The following is a 21,711-nucleotide window of genomic DNA, read 5'->3' on the forward strand; positions in this document are numbered from 1 at the left end:
CCTCCCAAGTAGCTGGGACTACAGGCGCCAGCCACAACAACCAGCTATTTTTTAGAGACGGGGTATCTCTCTTGCTAAGGCTGGAACAAGTATTTCTTAATGATATAAAAATCTTCCTATTACTCTACTGCAGGAAAGATGTTAAAATCAGCGTGCACAAAAGGTGAGATGCAGGGCAGCGTCTGTGGCTCAGTGAGTAGGGCGCCGGCCCCTTATACTGAGGGTGGTGGGTTCCGACACAGCCCCGGCCAAACTGCAACAAAAAATAGCTGGCGTTGGGCGGCGCCTGTGGCTCAGTGAGTAGGGCGCCGGCCCCATATGCCAAGGGTGGCGGGTTCAGGCCCAGCCCCGGCCAAACTGCAACAAAAAAATAGCCGGGCGTTGTGGCGGGCGCCTGTAGTCCCAGCTAGTCGGGAGGCTGAGGCAAGAGAATCGCTTAAGCCCAAGAGCTGGAGGTTGCTGTGAGCTGTGATGCCACAGCACTCTACCGAGGGTGACAAAGTGAGACTCTGTCTCCCCCCACCCAAAAAAAAAGTGAGATGCAGATGAAACTTAGAAACTGAAGTTCCCTAGAAAGTAACACTATCCCTACATTGCCACATTTCTTTTTTTTTTTTTAATTTTTTTTTTCATTTATTTATTCTTTTTTGCAGTTTTTGGCCGGGGCCAGGTTTGAACCCACCATCTCTGGTACATGGAGCCGGCGCCCTACTCCTCGAGCCACAAGTGCCACCCTGCCACATTTCTAGATGCAAAGTTTAGAGACAAACAAGTTAACTGACTGAAGCAGCTATTACCTGGAAGCATATTAGAAATTATAAACATTTAAGTGATTCACTCAGCCTCCTTGGCCTGACAGACTACAGAGAATGCCATTTTTCTGGTAGTTAATACTATTTACTTTACCACTTTCTACTATCTTTTTATATACAATGTCTGGCATTCAATCAAAAAAATTACGAGATATGCAAAGAAGGAAGAAAATGTAACCCACTATTATGAAAGGAAGTTTTTTTTTTTCTTTGACAGACCCTCAAGCTGTTGCCCTCAGTGGAGTGCAGTGTGGCATCACAGCTCACAGAAACCTCCAACTCTGGGGCTTAAGTGATTCTCCTGCCTCAGCCTCCCAAGTAGCTGGGACTACAGGTGCCCGCCTGAATATGTTTTGGTTGTAGTTGTCATTGTTGATTGGCAGGCCCGGGCTGGATTTGAACCCACCAGCTCTGGTGTATGTGGCTGGCGCCTTAGCCACTTGAGCTACAAGGTGCCAAGCCAGAAAGGAAGTTTTCAGGAGAACAGTCCCTCAGACAGCACATATGTTGGAATTACCACACAGGATTTTCTAATGAAAAATACGTTAAAGTATTTAGTGGAAAAGGCAGCTCACATGTACAAACAAGAAATTTCAGCAGAGAGTGTGTATGTATATATACATGTGTATGTATGTAACATGCATATATACACATACATTTACATACATGTACACACATATATACAGGGGAGAGAGAGGTGCTAGAAATTTAAAAAAACGATCAAATAACTCATAAAAAAAAAACAACAGTGTCAAAGAACTCAAAGAACTAGCAAATTAGCACTGAAGTGGAAGTGAGGTCAAGAAAAATTATCCAAACTATAATTGGGCTCAATTAGGGCTGAGGTAATGTGGAAAAAGAGCCATTTGAAACCTAAGAGGCAGTATCAAACAGTTTAATATATGTGTAACTGGCATACCAAAAGAGAATGAAATAAAGAGAAGGGCAGAAAAATGATGTTATAATAGCAAAGAATTTCTGATCTACCCAAACCCCAAGAAGGTCATCAAACCCCAAGCAGGATAAACATAAAGAAAATCACATTTAAGATACTTCATGGTCAAACTGCTAAAAAACAAAGGTTGGGTAGGAAGAAGGGGGAGTAACTACTTAATGGATATGAGGTTTTAATTTGATTGATGAAAATATTTTGTATCTACATAGAGGTGATGGATATACAACACTCTTGAGTGTAGTAATGTCATACCGAATGCAGCTGAATTATTTAAAATTATTGTATAATAATATGCATTTCATCTCAATAAAAAGATGAGGGAAAAGGATGAATATATAATTCTCAAAAAAGAGATAAAATGGCCCTTTAACATATGACAATGTTCAACTTCATTCATAATGAGAAAGAAATGCACATCAAAACTATGCCAAAATACCATTTCCCATCAGATTGGCAACAATTTCAAAAGCTTACTAATGCAGGTTAGTAACGGTGGTTCACACCTGTAATCCCAGCACTCTGGGAGGCTGAGGCAGGTGGATTGCTCAGGAGTTCAGACCAGCCTGAGCAAGAGTGAGACCCTGTCTCTACTAAAAAAATAGAAAAACTAGCTGGGTGTTGTGGTGGGTGCCTGTAGCCCCTGCAACTGGGGAGGCTGAGGAAGAAGATCACTCAAGCCCAGGAGTTTGAGGTTGCTGTGAGCTGACACTTTACACAGTGTGACAGAGTAAGACTCTGTCTCAAAAAAGCAAATAAACAAACAAAAAAAAAAAAACAACCTTAATAATGCAATGTTTGACAGGGCTGTGAGTAAACAAGAACTTTCACATATTGCTGGAAGACAAGAGTACAACCCTTACAGGAAAAGACAACAGTAGCTGGTAGAATATGAAGTGGTCTTTCCATGCTTCCTACCTCCTTGGCCTCCATGCCTTTTATATTCCCTTTCTCTATGAGTGTGCACAAAATCTGCAACTTGCTTCTAACCAACTGAACATGACAAAGGTAATGAGATGTCACTCCCATGACTATGTGAAGCTGTATAAGACTGTTTAGAGAACACAGCTCAGCAGACACCTGGATTGTAGCCTTGTAAGATCTTACAATCCCAGGCTGAATGTGATGGCTCATGCCTATAATCCCAGCACTTTGGGAAGCAGTCGCAGAAGAATCACGTAAGGTTGGGAATCAAGACCAGTTTGGGCAACATAGCAAGACCCAGAGTCTACAAAAAAAAAAGAAAATTAGGCAGGCATGGTGGTGTGTGTCTGTAGTTCCACCTGGAGGCTGACGCAGGAGCATCACCTGAGCCCAGGAGTCTGAAGCTGAGAGAATTATGACTACAACACTGCACTCCAGCCTGGGTGACAGAGGGAGACTCTATCTCAATAGAAAAAAAAAAAAAAGAAAAGATTCTACATGGAGGAACCAGTTCAGCCATGCCCAAACTCCTGACCCAAAGAAGCCGTGAAATAATTGTTAACTGTTTTAAGCAGTTAGGTGTGCGGTAATTTCCTACACAGCAACAATATACACAGCTAGTATACTTAATACACTAACCAACTACATATGCATTTACCTTTCAGATGCAGCTATCCCACTTCTAAGAATAAAAGTACAGATAGATCGGGCGGCGCCTGTGGCTCAGCGGGTAGGGCGCCGGTCCCATATGCTGGAGGTGGCGGGTTCAAACCCAGCCCCGGCCAAAAAAAAAAAAAAAAAAAAAAAAGAAAAGTACAGATAGATCCTCTTGCACACATATCTGGTAACAGAAGATACTTGAAGGTTTTCCCACTAGCAAATAGCAGCTTTAAGGTCTTGGTGCCAAACACTATAAACACTTGACCAGTTGACCTGTGATTGCTATCACTTATTCTTGAGCCCTGTGTGCACATTAATATGCTGGGTCAGTTAAAAGCCCAGGTACTGGAAGTCTTCAAGTTTTAAGGATTTTTAAAGAAACAGTGCTTCTTTTCTTTGAGATGATCCATGCCCAAACCCACAAGCATGTTGACAGTGGGTTTGTGCAGCAAAGTCTAAGTTGTCATTGCACTGTACTTTGAAAAAATCTTATTTATATGTATTGTTAACTCAGAGATTATGGCATCTACTTATCAGGATCAGGAAGATAAACCCTTCAGAGCTATTCCAACGAACATTTCTTTCCCTCAAAACCTGGTGGACATTAGGGAGGAGGTTCTGCAATGCTGTGTCTTTAATATTAGCTCCAATTCTCACGAGCACATACAGTCCCTATAATTGCAACAGGAAAACGCATGATGGAAAATTTCCATAACCCATGCACTAAGATCTGAAAAATCATCCTAGCTGGGTAAGTAATTAAATGCCAACCAATATTTCTTATGGTTGGGACTGGCCAGGAACTGCTTCAAAGAGAAATAAGCAGATTCCTCTGTATCACGCTTTAATATTTGGTACCAGGAGGTCAGGAGAAATTAGTTCTGAGATTATAATATGGACTTTTTTAAGACTGTGAAATAAAGTTATTTTTAAATTTAAAAAGATATGCCTCTGGATGGCACCTGTGGCTCAAGGAGTAGGGTGCCAGTCCCATATGCCAGAGGTGGCAAGTTCATACCCAGCCCCGGCCAAAAACCACAAAAAAAAATAAATAAATAAAAAATAAAAAAGATATGCCTCTAACAATATGGAAATACATACGTATGTTATTAATAGTGGCATTATAGGGCGGCATCTGTGGCTCAGTGGGTAGGGCGCGGGCCCCATATACCAAGGAGCGTGGTGGGTTCAAACTCTGCCCCGGCCAAACTGCAACCAAAAAATAGCTGGGCATTGTGGCAGTCACCTGTAGTCCCAGCTGCTCAGGAGACTGAGGCAAGAGAATCACCTAAGCCCAAGAGTTGGAGGTTGCTGTGAGCTGTGACGTCACAACACTCTACTGAGGGTGATAAAGTGAGACTCTGTCTCTAAAAAAAAAAAAAAAAAAATAGTGGCATTATAATGGCAAGAGACTGCCAAATGTAGGAGACTGGTTGAAATAAATTACAGTATATCCAAATAACAAAGTACTCTGCAGGCTGGACGCAAACTCTTAGGCTCAAGGGATCCTCTTGTTTCAGCCTCCCAGACGGATGGGACAGCATGCACACACCACCATACTCAGTCTATTCATTAATTTCGCAGAGGTATTTGAGAGCAGTTCCCAGATACTGCTGTCTTTTCCCATATAAACTTCAATATGCATCTCAGAAGAGAATTTTTTAAGATAGCCACTGTGCTATTATTACCTCTATCAACAAAATTAATAACCTCCTTTCTCTCCCCCTCAATACCTATTTCTATTTAAATTTTCCCAGTTGCTCCAAAGATGTCTTTTTATAATTCTTCAAATCAAAATGTTATACCTACTATCTCTTTTAATCTTCAACAGTCTCTGCTTTCCCTCTCTCCCTACTTTTTGTTATATCATTGTTTTGTTTGTTTTGAGAAAACAAGGGTATTTCATCTGCAGAATATCCACACAATTTGTATTTGGCTGATTGTTTCTTCATGGTGTCATTTCTTGCCTTTTTTTAATTTTTTCAGAATATTAGGGGGTACACATGTTGTGTTTGCATACTTTGTTTTTGTACAGATTTCTTGCTTCTTTTACTCACTATTATAAGGATTTATCTGCTTTGTTGTAAATAGTTCGTCCATTTTTGTAGAATGACATATTCCTCAGATGAATATGTATGTAGGTCACGACTTATGTTTTACTAGAGGTATCTTTTTCTCACATACACTCAGCTTTCTCTTAACCATTTTTATTTTTCTTTGGAGCATTAGCACTACCTGACATTGCATTACTTACTAAGGTATGAAGTGGGTGTCTTACTCCATTGTCTTGAGGGCAAGAACCAAATTTTTTTTTTTTACCCCCATACTCTTTGTATATAGTAAGGACTAATACATGTTGTTCAGCTTGCTTAATTTCAATTTTTTTTTTCCCCAGTGGTAAGATAGGACTTTTATTAGAAGTTAGAAAGGAATACAGAAAAAGTAAAAAGCACCAGAGCTTCTGGACAAGGGAAAGAACTGAAGAACTCAGCTCCAGAGTCTCCACGTGTACTCTTTTATCTAGGGGTCTTAAGTCTAGAGGATTACACATGGCTGGCAATTGGGAGATGGAAAAACATCTTTTCAAAGTTAATGAGTGCATTAACAAATGAATGTAGTTTCAATTTTCTTAACAGCAAATATGTTAAAGAACCTTCTCTTATCATTAAGATTCTGTTGAAAACTACTCAACCAGGGTTGTGATTTTTAGTTGCAGACAACAGAGTCTACTTTAGCTAGTTTAAGCAGAAAATGATTTCTTAAAGGAAATAGCCATACAGGTTTTCCCAGGAAGACCTAGGAACCAAGTTTGACTGCTACACAGGAATGATAAGAGTAGACATGCCTTTTGTTTCAAAGGAAACCGTTTTAATGACACCAATGCAACTCCTGCCCACTATCAGGCTATTAAAAAAAAAAGAAAAGACTGAGGAAGATCTCCATGAACTTAGATGTAGCTATTTCTAGGATATATTGTTAAGCAAAAAAAAAAAAAAAAGGCAAAATAAAATACACAGTATGCTATTTTGTGTGTATGACAAAAGGGAGTAATCAGATAGAAAAAAACAATCAGCTTATGTTTCGGCGCCCATAGCACAGTGGTTATGACACCAGCCACATACATGGAGGGTGATGGGTTTGAACATGGCCAAACAACGACAACTTCAACAAAAAAATAACCAGGTGTTGTGGCGGGCCCCTGTAGTCCTAGCTACTTGGGAGGCTAAGGCAAGAGAATCGCTTAAGCCCAAGAGTTTGAGGTTGCTGTGAACTGTGACGCTACTGAGGGTGTCTATGAGAGTAGACATACTGAGACTCTGTCTCAGAAAACAAAACAAACAAAAACAATCTGCTTACTTTCCAAAATTAAAAAAAAAGGCAGGGGAGGGGGTAAACCAGAAACTGATGATTGACATTTACATGAGGTGTGGTAAAGACGGGGCATAGAAGGACATGAAACAAATGAATGACACTTCTGAGTATCACTTTCTATCTAGTTGATAGTCAATGAATCAAGTAATAATAAATCAACAAGGATGGGGTACACAACCTGTCTATCCACCAAAAGCCCCGGAAAGAAATGCCACCTTAGTAAAATGAACATGCCTAGCACCAGACTTCGGTTTCTCTCTACCATTCCACATTCAAAGAAGCCATGTCTTTAGAGAAACAGTCAATTTTAGAACTGAAGCAGAGAAGACAAAAGATGGGCCTGAAATAACTCACACTGCCAGAAAGTAAAGAAGTATTAAAAGACTGGGATATGCTCATATGACAAAGGGACACAGGAGCCAACTTGAAGGGACTCTTGGTGGCCAAATGTGAGGCAATTTGAAGAATAAAAACACCAGTAACGAATCATAACCCACTATATAGAATAGGAACTGCAGTCCTTCCTGATGAACAGTTAGATACCCAGGTAGGGGAGAAGGAAAGATTCTTCCTTACAGTAGAATGCAAATTGATAATTATAGGTAGAAACACCACCATTCCACAAACAACACAGCACAGACTGCAAGAATCATCAGTGGTTTATAATTCTAGGAGAAGGAAAGTCTGAGGAGGAGCAGGATATTAACTGCATGGTCTAAAAGTGTCTTCCCAGAAACTGCTTATTAGTTATGAGAAGAGAAATAGTAAGTAACCAGTGGAGGAACCAAACACATCTTGACTGAGTGATAAAAATTAAAATTGGCAATGATGGTCTGACAGACACTGTAAGTCTCTGGATGTGATTACTTTTCAAAGGACATACATCAGTTATTTCCACTGGGGATATTCAACCCAGATCTAATCATAAAAAAAAAAACATCAAACAGCAATATTTTGTAAGTAACTTCCTGGTATTCTTCAAAAATGTCAATGTCATGAAAGTAAAAGAAAGGCCAAGGAACTGTTCCTGGACTGGATTCTAGACTAGATGGAAAACAACGTTATAAAGAATATTACCAGAATAATTAATGAAACTTGACTATAGACTGTAGATTACATAACAGTATTCAAGGTTAAATTTCAAATTGCTAATTTTGTGTATGTGCAGTTTTAGAAATACACATACACAAAGTAGAAGAATGAGGGAGGGAAGAAAGAAGAAAAAATGATAATGCAAATGTAGTAAAATGGTAAAAATTGGTGAATTTAGGTAAAGAATATATGGGACATTTCTGTACAATTCATGTTAACTCATCTGAAATGCTGGAGTTATTTCCAAATAGAAAATTAAAAACAAAAAAAAAGAGAGAGAGAGAGAGAGACACATATATTGAATTTTCTGCAGCAATACACCAAACTTAAAGTTGCCCAGCAATGGAGGAAAAGAGAAGAGGAAAAGGAGGGTCTCTACAAAGATTCTTTAAATGACTGAATTCCACCCAGAGGTTCTCTTTAAATATCTATCTCCTCTAAGTCAGAGGTTCCTAACATGGGATTGACAGATCCAAGGGATCTATGAATAGAATTCACTGGGCCTGTGACGGGGATGGGAAAAAATTAAATTTAATTTCAGTAACTGATATTTTTTCTTCAATTATGAATGTAGGCAAACAAACAATGGTAAGTTTGGCAATACTTATAACTTTATCACCCATAGAAATCACATACATTTTCAATTCACATTAGTTGCTGAGGTTTTCAGAATAATGTATACACCATTCAGCATTTTCCTAATACAGTAATTACACTTGCTGCCAGATTATATTTAATGTGATACATGATAAAAGGCATGTCATATCACAAATTTGCTTTTAAAATATTTTAATAACCATATTTCAAAATAATTGGTTTTATTATAACCTCATGCATTTTATTTTATTCACTTCAAAAATGTTATCCTGAAAAGCAGACAATGGGCTTCAGACTGCTCCAGGGTCCATGGCACAAAAAAGTTAAGAACCTTTGCTCTAAGGTACAGATCCATTGTTTGTTTATGTCACAACAAGAAGAATTAGAAGTTTGCAGTTTTTTGCTTTGCCATAAAGCAAATTATAAAACGACATACATCACTGATAACCTTATTATTTAATTTCTAAATTACATTTCCCATTAAGTACTAGAGCAAAAATTATTTAAATACTAAGTGCAACCTCACGCATGGCATTCAATAACAAACATAACACTCACACATGAAAAACATACCGGTACTCAACGACTATAAAAATGAATCAAGATTGCAAAATGTCTTATAGAGAAACTCAGTGCTTGCACATCTTTTAAAAACTAATTAAAAACAAGGCATTATTTACCATTTCTCTTTTGGAAAATTTTTTAAAATTTCTTTAATGATTGGCTGGTAGCAGGCATCCCTTTCTGCTTTCCCAGTTTCACTCCAGTCTCTCACAAACTGTTTCAATGTGGATTTTAACTTATCCATGTCAAATGTAGATGCTGGCATAATCTTTCCATTCCCCTGTTTAAAAAAGAGAAATTAGTTAGCTTCTCGGAAAGTAATCCATTTTGGCTATGGTTAAATAGACATGCTATTAAGGGGCTCCATAGGTGTTTTAGTGGCTAAATCTCTAGCCTCTCACCTCAATCAGGATTCAAGAGCAGCCTGAGATCCTAAATAAAGAGTTTGGGGGGAGTGGGGGGTGGGTCTCACTTCTATTCCCAAAAGATTAAGGTCAATTAATCACCTAACCACCCTACAGTTAAAGAGCCTTCACTCAGGAGAGACCAGAACTGAGCTGTTATGAAAACCAAACATTGTCTCTCTTAAGAGAGGACAGAAAGTCCCTCCAGGTCACTGATGGGGCAGCAAGGAGAGGCTCACACTGGAGTGGCCCAACTATATCCATCCTGTAGATATAAAAACAGTACTTCAGTTTCTATTGCTGCCAGTTCCTTGAGTTTATAAGTGAAAATAATTTCATACAATGAAAGATAAATATCAATAGATATACTGAAAGAAATGAGTTAAACAAGGGAAATAAATTTTATATAGCTGTAAAGTTGCTTATAAAAATTTAAGTCACTATTCCTATGCCAAGACATTCAGAATACTATGTCAAAATGAACAAATCCAATCTGTTAAGCCTACTCAAATGACTGAACATATAAGTAAAAATATTCTAAGTAGAGAAGACAGCTTTTGCATGGTTATAACAATGAAATCCAGAAAGATAAAAACCTCAACTTATAGAGGTTAAACCCTAAAGTAAAAATAGAACAAACTTTCACATACATCTTGTCCATATTCTTTATTTTCAAACATATGTATGCAATCATTCACAATGGTCAGTAGTATTTCTTGATTATGATCAATGCATTTCCGAATCTTGTCCAAGTGAAGGAGAAACTGAGGAAGTAGTTTCTGTTGATTAGCTGGAAGTGATCGAAATTGTCTTTCTGTTCGGTTCACTCGTTCATGCATACTGGTGCTAAAACATAAAAGGTGTGTTTTAAATTGACAAAAGAATCTCATCAAACACCAAACTTATTTTAAGGTTGTCTTTCAGTACAATGATTCCCTTATGTTGGACACTGCACTACCATTCACGATCTCTTGGCTTTTTTAAGGATATGAACTTACAAAGTTTTGTTATGTTTTGACTTTATTATTACAGATACTTCTCTATGCAACCAAACAACACACAAATGGTTTCTAAATAGTAAAAGTAACCACCTGCACCAATTAGGGGAAAAGGAAATCTTAAAAGGATTAATGTACAAACTTAAAATTTTTAGCAAAACAGCCAAATTCTTTGGCATTTTTCAATCTTTAAATGGGAAATGCTGCTGTGAAATTACTTTAGAATATACATAAAATGTACTGCGAAGTGAACTAAAAGCCAACCAAGTTTCCAAAAATATCACAAAAAATCTTACATGTGACATAAGTACAAATCAAATAAAAATTAAAATTTTATAGGGTTTCACATGACAGAATCCATAATTTGCATTTTAATGTTTCCACATGTAACTCTAAAGGTCACTTTAGGGACTACTCATTCATAAAACCAGGAAAAAAGAAGAAAACACTTTAAAAGTAAAATATACATTTGAAATGTCATTTTACATCAACCAAATAGGCAAAATTTCAAAGCTTGCCTATATCAAATGTTGGTGAAAATGTATAGTAATTAAGACATTTACACACTGATGACAGGTGCATAAATTAGTACAACCACTTTAGAAAATAATTTAGAGCACTACCTAGTGAAACTTAATATGGTACATGTCTTATGACCTAGCAATTATACTCCTACACACATACTCAAGAAACCCTTGGAAATGGGCACCATGAAACATGAACAGCCTTCATTACAGCACTGTTAGAAATAACAAACAAAACATCTAGAAACAACCCAAAGGTACATCATCAGTAGGCTGACCAAAGAAATTACAGTATAGTTATACAATGAAATGCAGTGAATGAATAAATTATAGCTATACAAAATATGGATAAAATGTAAATATTTGTTGAAAAAGCAAATTACAGAAAAACATAAGGTATAATTGCATTTTATATATAACTAAACAATATACTGCTTAAGGACTGAACATACATGGAAAAAACAAAATGAAAGCAAGTAAATGAAAAGTCAGTGATTTTCTACGATGGGGGAAAAGTCAATGATTTTCTATGATAGGATAACTTTATTTTATAAAACTGAGTGGTAGGTTTGATGCTCAATGTATCATTCCTTACATTTTATATATAGAGGGTGCCAAAAAATGTGCATGTATTTTAAGCAAGGAAAAACTGTTAATACAGTTATTCGTAATACTTCAGTCACAATTGAATTCTGCAATTGTAAGGGAAGTTCAATATAACCTGCTATTTTTTGTTACGATATATATCTTTTGTTATCAACATAGAGTATTACAATTTTAATAACTAGATATCTATTTCACATACACATATATTTTTCTTTTAAATGTTCTTTGATATGTACTCAACATTAAATGAAAACAATAAATACTTTTTTCGTTTGGTTGCCTAAATCTATTTATCTAAACAATTCTCTCATTTTTTTACCTTCATATGCCAAATTACTACCTAATTTCTGAACAGTAAAATGAAAGTTCAGAAGATCTTGACAAAACTTAACCAAAAACCTGGCCTTGTTTTTAGAAACTTGTGTGCTTCAGTAGGGGGACACTTGGGGTAATGTGAAGAGATCAAGTTGGCCGTGGCTGCACTGATACCTGCTTCCCACTCTGGCCAGAGTATAACAATGAACTCTGAAGTCAGACAGATCTGGGTTGAAATCTTGGTTATGCCACCTATTTGCTGTGTGACTCCAGGCAAGTTACTTTCCTCTCTGTGCCCCAACTGTGTCATCTATAAAAGCAAAATAAAAAATAAAAACAATGAAGATGAAGATAGGAGCTACCATTTACTGAGATTTAATAAATACCAGGCACTAAATCAAATCACTGAACATGGATTATTCTGAAAAACCTCCACAAAACCCGAGATAGGTACCTTTACATTCCCCTGCCTACCCAAGAGCAATTCATTGAAAAGAACATACTCAAAAAAATTAAAAAATTAAAAAAGAGTACTCAGGGCAAGTTCTTATCTTTTAGCATATTTCTGGGTTTTTTTTTTTTTTTTGAGAGTCTCACTTTGTCACTCTCTGTAACCTCAAATTCTTGGGCTCAAGCAATCCTCTTACCTCAGCCTCCCCAGTAGCTGGGACTACAGGTGCCCACCACAATGCCCAGCTATTTTTAGAGAGACGGGATCTCACTTTTGCTCAGCTGTTCTAGAACTCCTGAGCTCAGGCAATTCACCTGCCTCGGCCTCCCAGAGTGCTAGGATTATAGGCCTGATGCACCACACCCGGCCCTTAGCGTATTTCTGTTTTGCTAAGACGAACTCATTTTGCACCTTTTAAAAAAATGAATTATAATTGTATACATTTATAAGGTTGAAAGTGATACTATATATGTATGAAAATGTGGGAAGTCCGAATGAAGATAATTAATATATCCACCGCCTCAAATACTTAAAATTTACTCCTCCTATCTAGCTGAAACATTGTACCCCTTGACCAACCTCTTCCCATTACCTCTGGTCATTGCCATTCTACTCCCTATCTCTATGAAACTGGTTGTTTTAGATTCCACATACATATGAGAACATGCAGTATGTGTCTTCCAATGCTTATTTCATGTAGCATTTTTCTATTCCAATGTGGTATACGGAACAGCAGATCAGTTGGAAGTGGTTAGGAATGCAGAACTCAGGACCTACCCAAGACTTACTGAATTGGAATTTGCCTTTCAACAAGTTCTTCAAGTGATCCCTATGCACATTAAAGTTTGAGGAACACTTGTAATTCTTCAACCTTATAAGAATTTCCTCAGAACAGAAAAAAAGTTCTCAAATACCACATGTAACAATGACTACAATGGTTCTTCATGATTCTATCTTATGTAACCAATATTTATTTAGCTATTTCCCAAGTTATGGGCATTTAGAAACTTTCACTTGTCTATATGATAAATTTTTTGTGCTCAAAAACCTGTCCATATTTTAGGGAAAAAATAGCATAAATTCCCAAAAGGAGCATTACAGGTCAGATGGAATAAGTATGTTTAAGGCTCTTGATATAAAATGATTTTCAGAAAGACTGTTAACAATTTATATATTCCTATCACTGGAGTATGACACAAGGGAACTATATAAAGTGGCCATAATAAGTCAGGCAAACAGCAGAGCTGTAACAGTTATTCACTGTTAACAGGCTTACCAGTCTCACAGAACTTTGTTTCTAGTATTGATTCCTGGGTACTGGATGCCCCCCAACTTCCCTCTTACTATACCTCAAAACTCATACCCCAATTGAACTTGTTTTTGCACATGCCCCATGAAAACTTCCACCTATTCAGCCAATATTGACGAATATATCATAAATGCACCCAAGTCAGCAACCATGGAGTCACCCTAAAATGCTTCTTCTCTTAGTCCTACAATCGGTAAACTCAAAATACATTTTTCTTTTTCTTTCTTTTAGAGACAAGGTCTTACTGTGCTACCCAGCCTGGAGTGCAGTGGTGTAATCATAGCTCAGGCTATCCTCAAACTCCTGGGCTCAAGCAATCACCCAGTCACAGCCTCATGAGTAGCTGGGATTACAGGAATGTACTACCACTTCCAGCTAGTTTATTATTTTTTTTAAGAGATGGGGTCTGACTATGTTGTGCTGGCTGGTCTTGAGCTCCTGGCCTCATATAATCCTCTTGTCTTGGCCTCCCAAAGTGCTGGGATAACAGGCATGAACCCAGGATACTTTTTGAATCTATTTCATAAAACTATCTGCAAATTACCCCAACTCTAATGCTTTACTTCAAGCCTCATTATGTCTCCCAAAATTACTGAGAGGCTTATTACCTACTAGACTGTTCCTAGTTGAATGCTATCCCCAAACTAACTCCTCCCCCACCTCCCCGACCACTACTTCTAATAAGATGAATTCTTCTTCTTTTTTTTTTTTTTTTTTAGAGACAGAGTCTCACTTTATCACCCTCAATAGAGTGCCGTGCTGTCAGGAAGCTCACAGCAACCTCCAACTCCTGGGCTTAGGAGATTCTCTTTCCTCAGCCTCCTGAGCAGCTAGGACTACAGACGCCCACCACAACGTCTGGCTATTTTTTTTGTTGTTTGTTGTTGCAGTTTGGCCGGGGCTGGGTTTGAACCCGCCACCCTCGGTATATGGGGCTGGCGCCCTACTCACTGAGCCACAGGCACCGCCCCCCCCCCTTTTTTTTAAGATAAAGTCTCACTCAGTCACCCTGGGTAGAATTCCATGGCATCATAGCTTACAGCAGCCTCAAACTCTCAGGCTCAAGCAATTTTCTTGCCTCAGCCTCCCAAGTAGCTGGGACTACAAGTGCCACAACGCCTGGCTACTTTTAGAGACAGGGTCTTGCTCTTGTTCAGGCTGGCCTCGAATTCCTGAGCTCAGACTATCTAACCGCCCTAACGTCCCAGAGTGCTAGGATTACAGGAGTGAGCCACGGCCTGAATTCTTCTAAAATACAAGTCTCATCTTTGTCACTACTAAATCTCAATGTATCAGCCTCTGCAGAAAATGAGTAATAAATGTTCGGTTATACTATACAAGGAAACCACACTATTGGTTCTCTATGGGGACTACCATGGTTGCAGGGGTTGAGGTGAATTATGGATTGGTCAGAAGAACTGTCAATTCCTGATAAAGGAAGTAATCAGACAGAGCAAGAAGAGATGAGGCATATCCTTTAACCCCTGGTTACTTAATGGTGTGCAAAGCTGCCTGTAACACACCCACAGTGACTCTTACACTAGGTGGGGTCATACCAAAATGAGAACACAGTCCAACCCTAACTATACTGCTATAATTGGGGCTAATTTCATTATCCTGGAAATATCAATATGGTTTAAGGCAAGGGAGGACAAATTGGCCCACTGGTTACTTGGCTGTTACGTAGACTCTTGTTAGTACAGACCCATGCCCACTTATTTACACGTGACCAATAGTTGCTTCCACCCAAGGGCAGTGTTGAATAGTTGGAACAGAAACCACTTGGCTCTCAGTGCTTAAAATATTTACTGCCTGGCCCTTTTAAGAAAGTTTACTGAAACTACTTTATGTTTTACAAACTGATATCAGATTTCGCTTGATTCTGAACTAAGTATCAAGAGGCCACATCCTCCAGCAGGTAAGGAGAGCAAGTATACTCAGTAGTCATTTTCCCTCAAAGGGATCTCTACCTCCAGCTCTCTCTATAAAACTGGTGTCAGTACTGACTCCAACTCTGATTTAGTCACCTTTCATCAGAATGGGTCTATACTAGGTCTGAGCTAAGGGCCATGGTCACAGCCCCATTCCTGTGTGCTAGATGAACTGCTCTAGGAATTCCAAACAGAAAGGGAAAGTCTGGCTTGATTTATTTTAAACCTTGGTTAAATATGTAAGATTAAATCTGTCTTACTGTATCACTCATTATTAATGCAGGGTAAAATTCTAGTGAACAATTTTGAATTTCAGGACAGATTCTACCACAATTTGATTATGTAACCCTGGGCAAACATCTCACCTTTTTATATGTCTATCTTCTCACCTATAAAAAGCTCTAAATTTATTGAGCTCTAAATCTCAATATTTAAAAATCTCACTGTAACATTTATAAAGTAAGAAGTTTCTGGAAAGACCTTTGATTTTTTTTCAACTGTAATTTTTGTTTGTTTGTTTTTAAACTGTTGTATTTTTATGTGGTAATATCTTCATAATAAGAGTGGGCTTAAGGGGTGGCGCCTGTGGCTCAGTGGGTAGGACACCCACCCCATATACCGAGGGTGGCGGGTTCGTACTCGGCCCCAGCCAAACTGCAAAAAAAAAAAAATTAGCTGGGCATTGTGGCAGGCTTGTGTAGTCCCAGCTGCTCGGGAGGCTGAGGCAAAAGAATTGCCTAAGCCCAGGAGCTGGAGGTTGCTGTGAGCTATGGTGCCACAGCACTCTACTGAGGGCAACAGAGTGAGACTTTGTCTCAAAAAAAAAAAAAAAAAAAAAAAAAGAGTGGGTTTAAGGCTAGTTTGGCTATGCAATACAAATGGGTTACACCTGTTTTTATCTTAATCAGAATGTCATCTAAGCAAAATCTGTAGGAATATCTAAACTGGAACCCATTAGAAAAAGAAGATATTAATCAAAAGACATTTTCTGCTCTATGATCTTTGATCTTAATCTCCTACATATTGACTGAAAGACATAGCAGTAAACCAAACCCTCCAAAATTTGAAAGCACAGTTGAACCCTGAACAATGCAGGGGTTAAAGTTACAGACCCCCCGAAGCAGTCAAAAATCCATATATGACTTTTGATTCCCCAAAAACTTACCTACTGATAGCCTTACCAATAACATAAATAGTAGATTAACACATAATTTTTATGTTATATATAACATATACTCTAATCTTACAATAAAGCCAGAGAAAAAAATTATGAAAATCAGTCATAAGAAAATACATTTACAGTACTGTATTTATCAATACTGTAAGTTTATGTTGTCTGTTTACAACATGAGTCATCTGTCTGAAATGGCAGGCAACTACAGCTGCAGACTTTAATCTATATTACATATCAAGCAATTCAACTTTTTCTTGTAATGTCAAGACCTTTCTCTGCTTTGGGGAGCATTTCTAGCACCACTAGTGGCACTTAACATGGGTCCCAGGGTAATACTCAAAGTTTTTGCACTAAACATGAAAAATATGCAAAGGAAATTACTTTTTACTGCAATATACAATTTACTGGTGAGACTAATTTCTCATGTGAAAATGATTAACATCACAGGCATTTTTAGCAAGTATCAGTAACACTGGCACTCACCACAACAGCAACAAGGGGTGCTATGAAATTATTACAGCAGTACAGTATGTAATACAGCCAGTTTTATTCAAGTTTTAACATACCTTTCTCTTAATATTTTTCAATTTTCAAGGCTATATGGTTCATCTTTTGAGTTTTTTCAAATTTCAAATCTCCAAAAATTTTACATGTATATGCATTTTTTTTTTTTTTTTTTGAGACAAGAGTCTCACTTCAGTAGAGTGCCATGGCATTATAGCTCATAGCAATCTCAAACTCTCGGGTTCAAGCAATTCTCATCTCAGCCTCCTGAGTAGCTGGGACTACAAGGGCCCACCACAACACCCAGCTATTCTTTAGAGGGATGGGGGGAGTGGGAGTGTTTCTCCTCTTGCTCAGGCTGGTCTCAAACCTGTGAGCTTAGGCAATCCACCAGCCTTGGCCTCCTAGAGTGCTAGGATTACAGGAGTGAGCCACCATGCCAGGCCCTACCAATATATTTTTTAAAAATCAATGTATAGAGTTTCGGGCAGCACCTGTGGCTCAAAGGGGTAAGGCGCTGGCCCCATATGCTGGAGGTGGCGGGTTCAAGTCCCAGCCGAAAAAAAAAAACTGCAAAGAAAAAATAAAATAAATATAAAAAAATTGCTTTAAAAAAAATAAATAAATGTATAGAGTTTCAAGGGTCAACTTACAATGTCTGGAACAGGACTGTCCATCCAAATTACTGGACAGTGGAAGGGCTTTTATTTATGCTGTCCAATACAGCAAATAAAAGCTCTACTGAATACTTGAAAAGTGGCTAGGGAAACTAAAAAACTGAATTTTTAGTTCTATAAATTTTAATTAACTTAATTTAGCCAGATATGATTAGTGGTTATAGTACTAGAAAGTACAAGTCTAGAAGATCACATATCATCAGAATATAATAATCCGCTATTTTTAAGTGACATTTTATTTTATTTATTTCTTTTTTTTGAGACAGAGTTTCATTATGTCACCCTCAGTAGAGTGCTGTAGCATCACAGCTCACAGCAACCCCAAACTCTTGGGCTTAAGCGATTCTCTTGCCTCAGCCTCCCAAGTAGCTGGGACTACAGGCACCAGCCACAATGCACGGCTATTTTTTTTGTTGTAGTTGTCATTGTTGTTTAGCTGGCCCAGGAGGGGTTCTAACCCACCAGCCCAGGTGTCTGTGGCCAGCGCCCTAACCACTGTGCCATGGGCACCGAGCCATAAAAAGCATATTTTTGATACTTTATTATTTTAAGTCCAAGAATTTGCAGTGTTTCAAGAGAGTACATGCAAATAAAAAGTTTTTTTTTTTTTTTTTTTTTTGCAGTTTTTGGCCTGGGCTGGGTTTGAACCTGCCACCTCTGGCATATGGGGTGGGGCCCTACTCCTTTGAGCCACAGGCACTGCCCCTAAAAAGGATTTTTTTTGATGAAATTTCCTCAATCTGAGATGAAACTAGTAAAGAAGTACAGGAAATAGTATCAGAACCAGTAGAATTATGCACACACGGGCGGCGCCTGTGGCTCAGTCGGTAAGGCGCTGGCCCCATATACCGAGGGTGGCGGGTTCAAACCCGGCCCCGGCCAAACTGCAACCAAAAAATAGCCGGGCGTTGTGGCAGGCGCCTGTCGTCCCAGCTACTCCGGAGGCTGAGGCAAGAGAATCGCTTAAGCCCAGGAGTTGGAGGTTGCTGTGAGCTGCGTGAGGCCATGGCACTCTACCGAGGGCCATAAAGTGAGACTCTGTCTCTACAAAAAAAAAAAAAAAAAAAGAATTATGCACACAAGAACCTTTTTTCTAAGTTTGTCTCAATATAATAAAACTGAGTACCAATTACACACATTTAACTAAATGGATCCACTATATTCCTGAAATATTTCCCAATATTCTTTCTGTATTTTTCAAGAGTAAAATGTACTACACGTTTTCGCATATACCACTCTTAGCTACCTGATGTCAGCTGTTTTCCCTCACGGCTTGGTTCTTCCAGGCACGATTCTTGCATCAAAATCACTTCTCTTGTGATTTGCATCCCTTCTTCTGTTACTACTAAGTCTGGAGAAATAAAACATCCACTCTACTAATTCCCTTTGGAGCTCTATAAGTAATCCAGTCCATGGTCTCTGTTCTTGGGTGTAATTAGTAAATTATTTCATCAAGATCTATGAACTGCAAAAATTCCTGTCATAAATGTAATCAAGATTTTAAATAAACTTTTGTTAAGTAAGATTTTAAATAACTTTAAACTTTTATTAAGCTTGCTTAATATTAATATTTATTAAGCAAGCTTAATAAATATTAATATTAAGCAAGCTTAATAAAAGTAACAAATTTGCTTAACTGTCAGTCCAAAAAACTGACAAGACTATTTGGGAATGATAAACGTAGTTCTTTGCTACTATTTGATTTGTTAAAAATAGAGCTTCAACAATGTATGTCAAGTATTGATGTGACATAAAAACAAATAAGGCTCAATCCTTGCCCTTGAGGAAGTCACATAAAGCAAAAGATTTAAAGAGAATACAAATGAGATGAACAATATAAAAATTTTGCTTAAAGCAAACCTAAAAGAACAGGTTTACCTGAGTAGGAGGTCAAGCCTCTCTGATTCAACTGCAGACTCTGGAGGACTTTCATTATCTCTTATTTAAATACGTAATTAAATTTATCTTTACTTGAAAATTTAATTAAGTCTCTTTCACATCTTGGAATTATAATTTTGTGATTAAACTATTTTAACGCCTATCTAGATGAACCGAGGAAGTTAGGAAGTTGTAACATGTAGAGGTCCTACCACCCTGCTCAACCTAAGGGGAGAATTCGATACATATTTGCAGAATAAAGAACACTGAAGCAGCTCTTAACTGTGCCTTCTCTCGTTTCCCTCCTTAATAAGCAGCAAATTTTAGAATATCCAGGGCACCTCTGCTCTTAGTCAACACTGAGCGGCAACATTCAATCGTTCACCACAAACGTGCATGTACATTCACAGCGCAAATGTGACTCTTGAACTGCTCTTCACAAGAACTGGCAACAGTTTGGGAAAATACATCCCACGGTATCCCACGTGTAGGTGAACTTGGGCTCAATTGGAGGACAGCGACAGGACATACTAATGTCATGTCCATCCCTGGGCGATTTCATCTTCTGAAATTGTTACAGCAATTCTCAGGTCACCCCCAGTGGCCTCAAAGCCAAACCTTTAACAAGGGATGGAACACAAGAAAGCTAATCTGATCCTGAGGTCAGAAGACAGGAGGAAGAGAAGTAGCGCGGCAGACACGCGGTTGTGCAAGGCCGGGAGGGGCTGGGAAGGCGACTCGGAGGTCAACTCCAGCGGCCGGGTCGGGGCGCCCTGGAGGCGTGGTGACCGGCGGGCGAGCGCGGCGGGCGCCACCGGCCAGGAGGGTCCGCCGCAACCAGCGGGAGCCCCAACGGGCTGGGTCGGGGTCCTCCACGGGCTCCTTACCCGTAGTAGCGGAAGGCATTAATGATCTTCCAGAAGTGCTCACGCTCGAGCCTCTCCTCCTCCTCTTCGGTGGTGCGCGCGGCCGCCACCGCCGCCGAAACCGCCGCGGCCGAGCCCAAACGCCCGGTGGAGAACTGCACTTCCACCTCCTGGTTCCCACTGCGGCGGCCGCCGCCGCCGCCGCCGCCGCCGCCTCCCCCGCAGCCCTCGGGCAGCTGAGAGACCGCTGGCGGAGGGCGCCGTCGTCGCTGCATCGCCGCCGCGGCCCTCGGCCTGGCTCTCTTGCGTCTTGCCGCGATTGAAAGCGTGGTGGCGGCTGCTTGGCCTTCCTCTAGACGGCGCCCGCCGCGGACATGCACCCAGCTCGCGGCGCGCTCCGCCCCCGCCACCCTCAGGCCTCCATCCGCGCCGGGCTCCGCCAGGTCTTCAAGGCTCCGGGAAACCGCACGCATGCGTGTGCGACTGTACGACGGAGAGCCCCGGCCGCCAGCGCTCATTTGCTACCGGGCTTCGGGGACGGCGCATGACGTCAGGACGGCGCTACCAGGGGCGGGGCCAGGGCCCCGGGTGAGGGGCGAAGGAGGAGCTCCTTGGAAGGGTGGGGCTGGCACAGCTGGCACCTGTGAGAGGCCGCGTGGGTGGGTCTTAGCCTGAGCGTGCTGGATTGTGGACCACGAGGTTGAATGCAGGCTTAGGCACTAGCAAGGGAGGGAAAAACAGAAAGAAAAAAGTTCATCTTTAATGAATTTCTTAGGAATTTTTATTTCAGAAAGTATAAAAGTAGTCTTTCATTTACCCCAACTTAAATGTTAATTTACTTCCTAATTGAATTTATATTTTAATCACTGGTTGGGGGGAGGTGGACACTGTCATTTTTGCAGTCTTTAGGGGCTTGCAGAAGTCCTAATGCAGCTGTGAGTGATGATGACAGCAGATGAGGAAGATGCAGGAACCTAACTCTATCCAGTATCTGTCGTTGGGAAGTCCATGACTCATGCCAGCTTCTAAGGGTGGCCCTTTGCTATGCCGAACCTGACCTAACCTCTTCTTCGCCTATCTTCACCTTTTGCCTCGTTTTTC

At 39.6% G+C, this 21,711-nt stretch overlaps 1 protein-coding gene across 1 annotated transcript in view; it reads right to left on the reverse strand.

Moving 5' to 3' along the window:
* CARNMT1 (carnosine N-methyltransferase 1) overlaps nucleotides 1-21,118 on the reverse strand; it is a 50,429-nt gene extending 29,311 nt beyond the window's left edge. Inside the window, exons 1-3 of the mRNA XM_053575319.1 lie at nucleotides 20,632-21,118; nucleotides 10,028-10,223; nucleotides 9,090-9,253 (exon numbers count right to left, since the gene is read on the reverse strand). Of these exons, the coding sequence (XP_053431294.1) occupies nucleotides 9,090-9,253; nucleotides 10,028-10,223; nucleotides 20,632-21,083 (812 nt within the window). The 5' untranslated portion in view covers nucleotides 21,084-21,118. The remainder of the gene's footprint in view (nucleotides 1-9,089; nucleotides 9,254-10,027; nucleotides 10,224-20,631) is intronic.
* Between the last annotated feature and the right edge of the window lie 593 nt (nucleotides 21,119-21,711).

Source organism: Nycticebus coucang, chromosome 2, assembly GCF_027406575.1.
Source record: "Nycticebus coucang isolate mNycCou1 chromosome 2, mNycCou1.pri, whole genome shotgun sequence".
Lineage (NCBI taxonomy): Eukaryota > Metazoa > Chordata > Mammalia > Primates > Lorisidae > Nycticebus > Nycticebus coucang.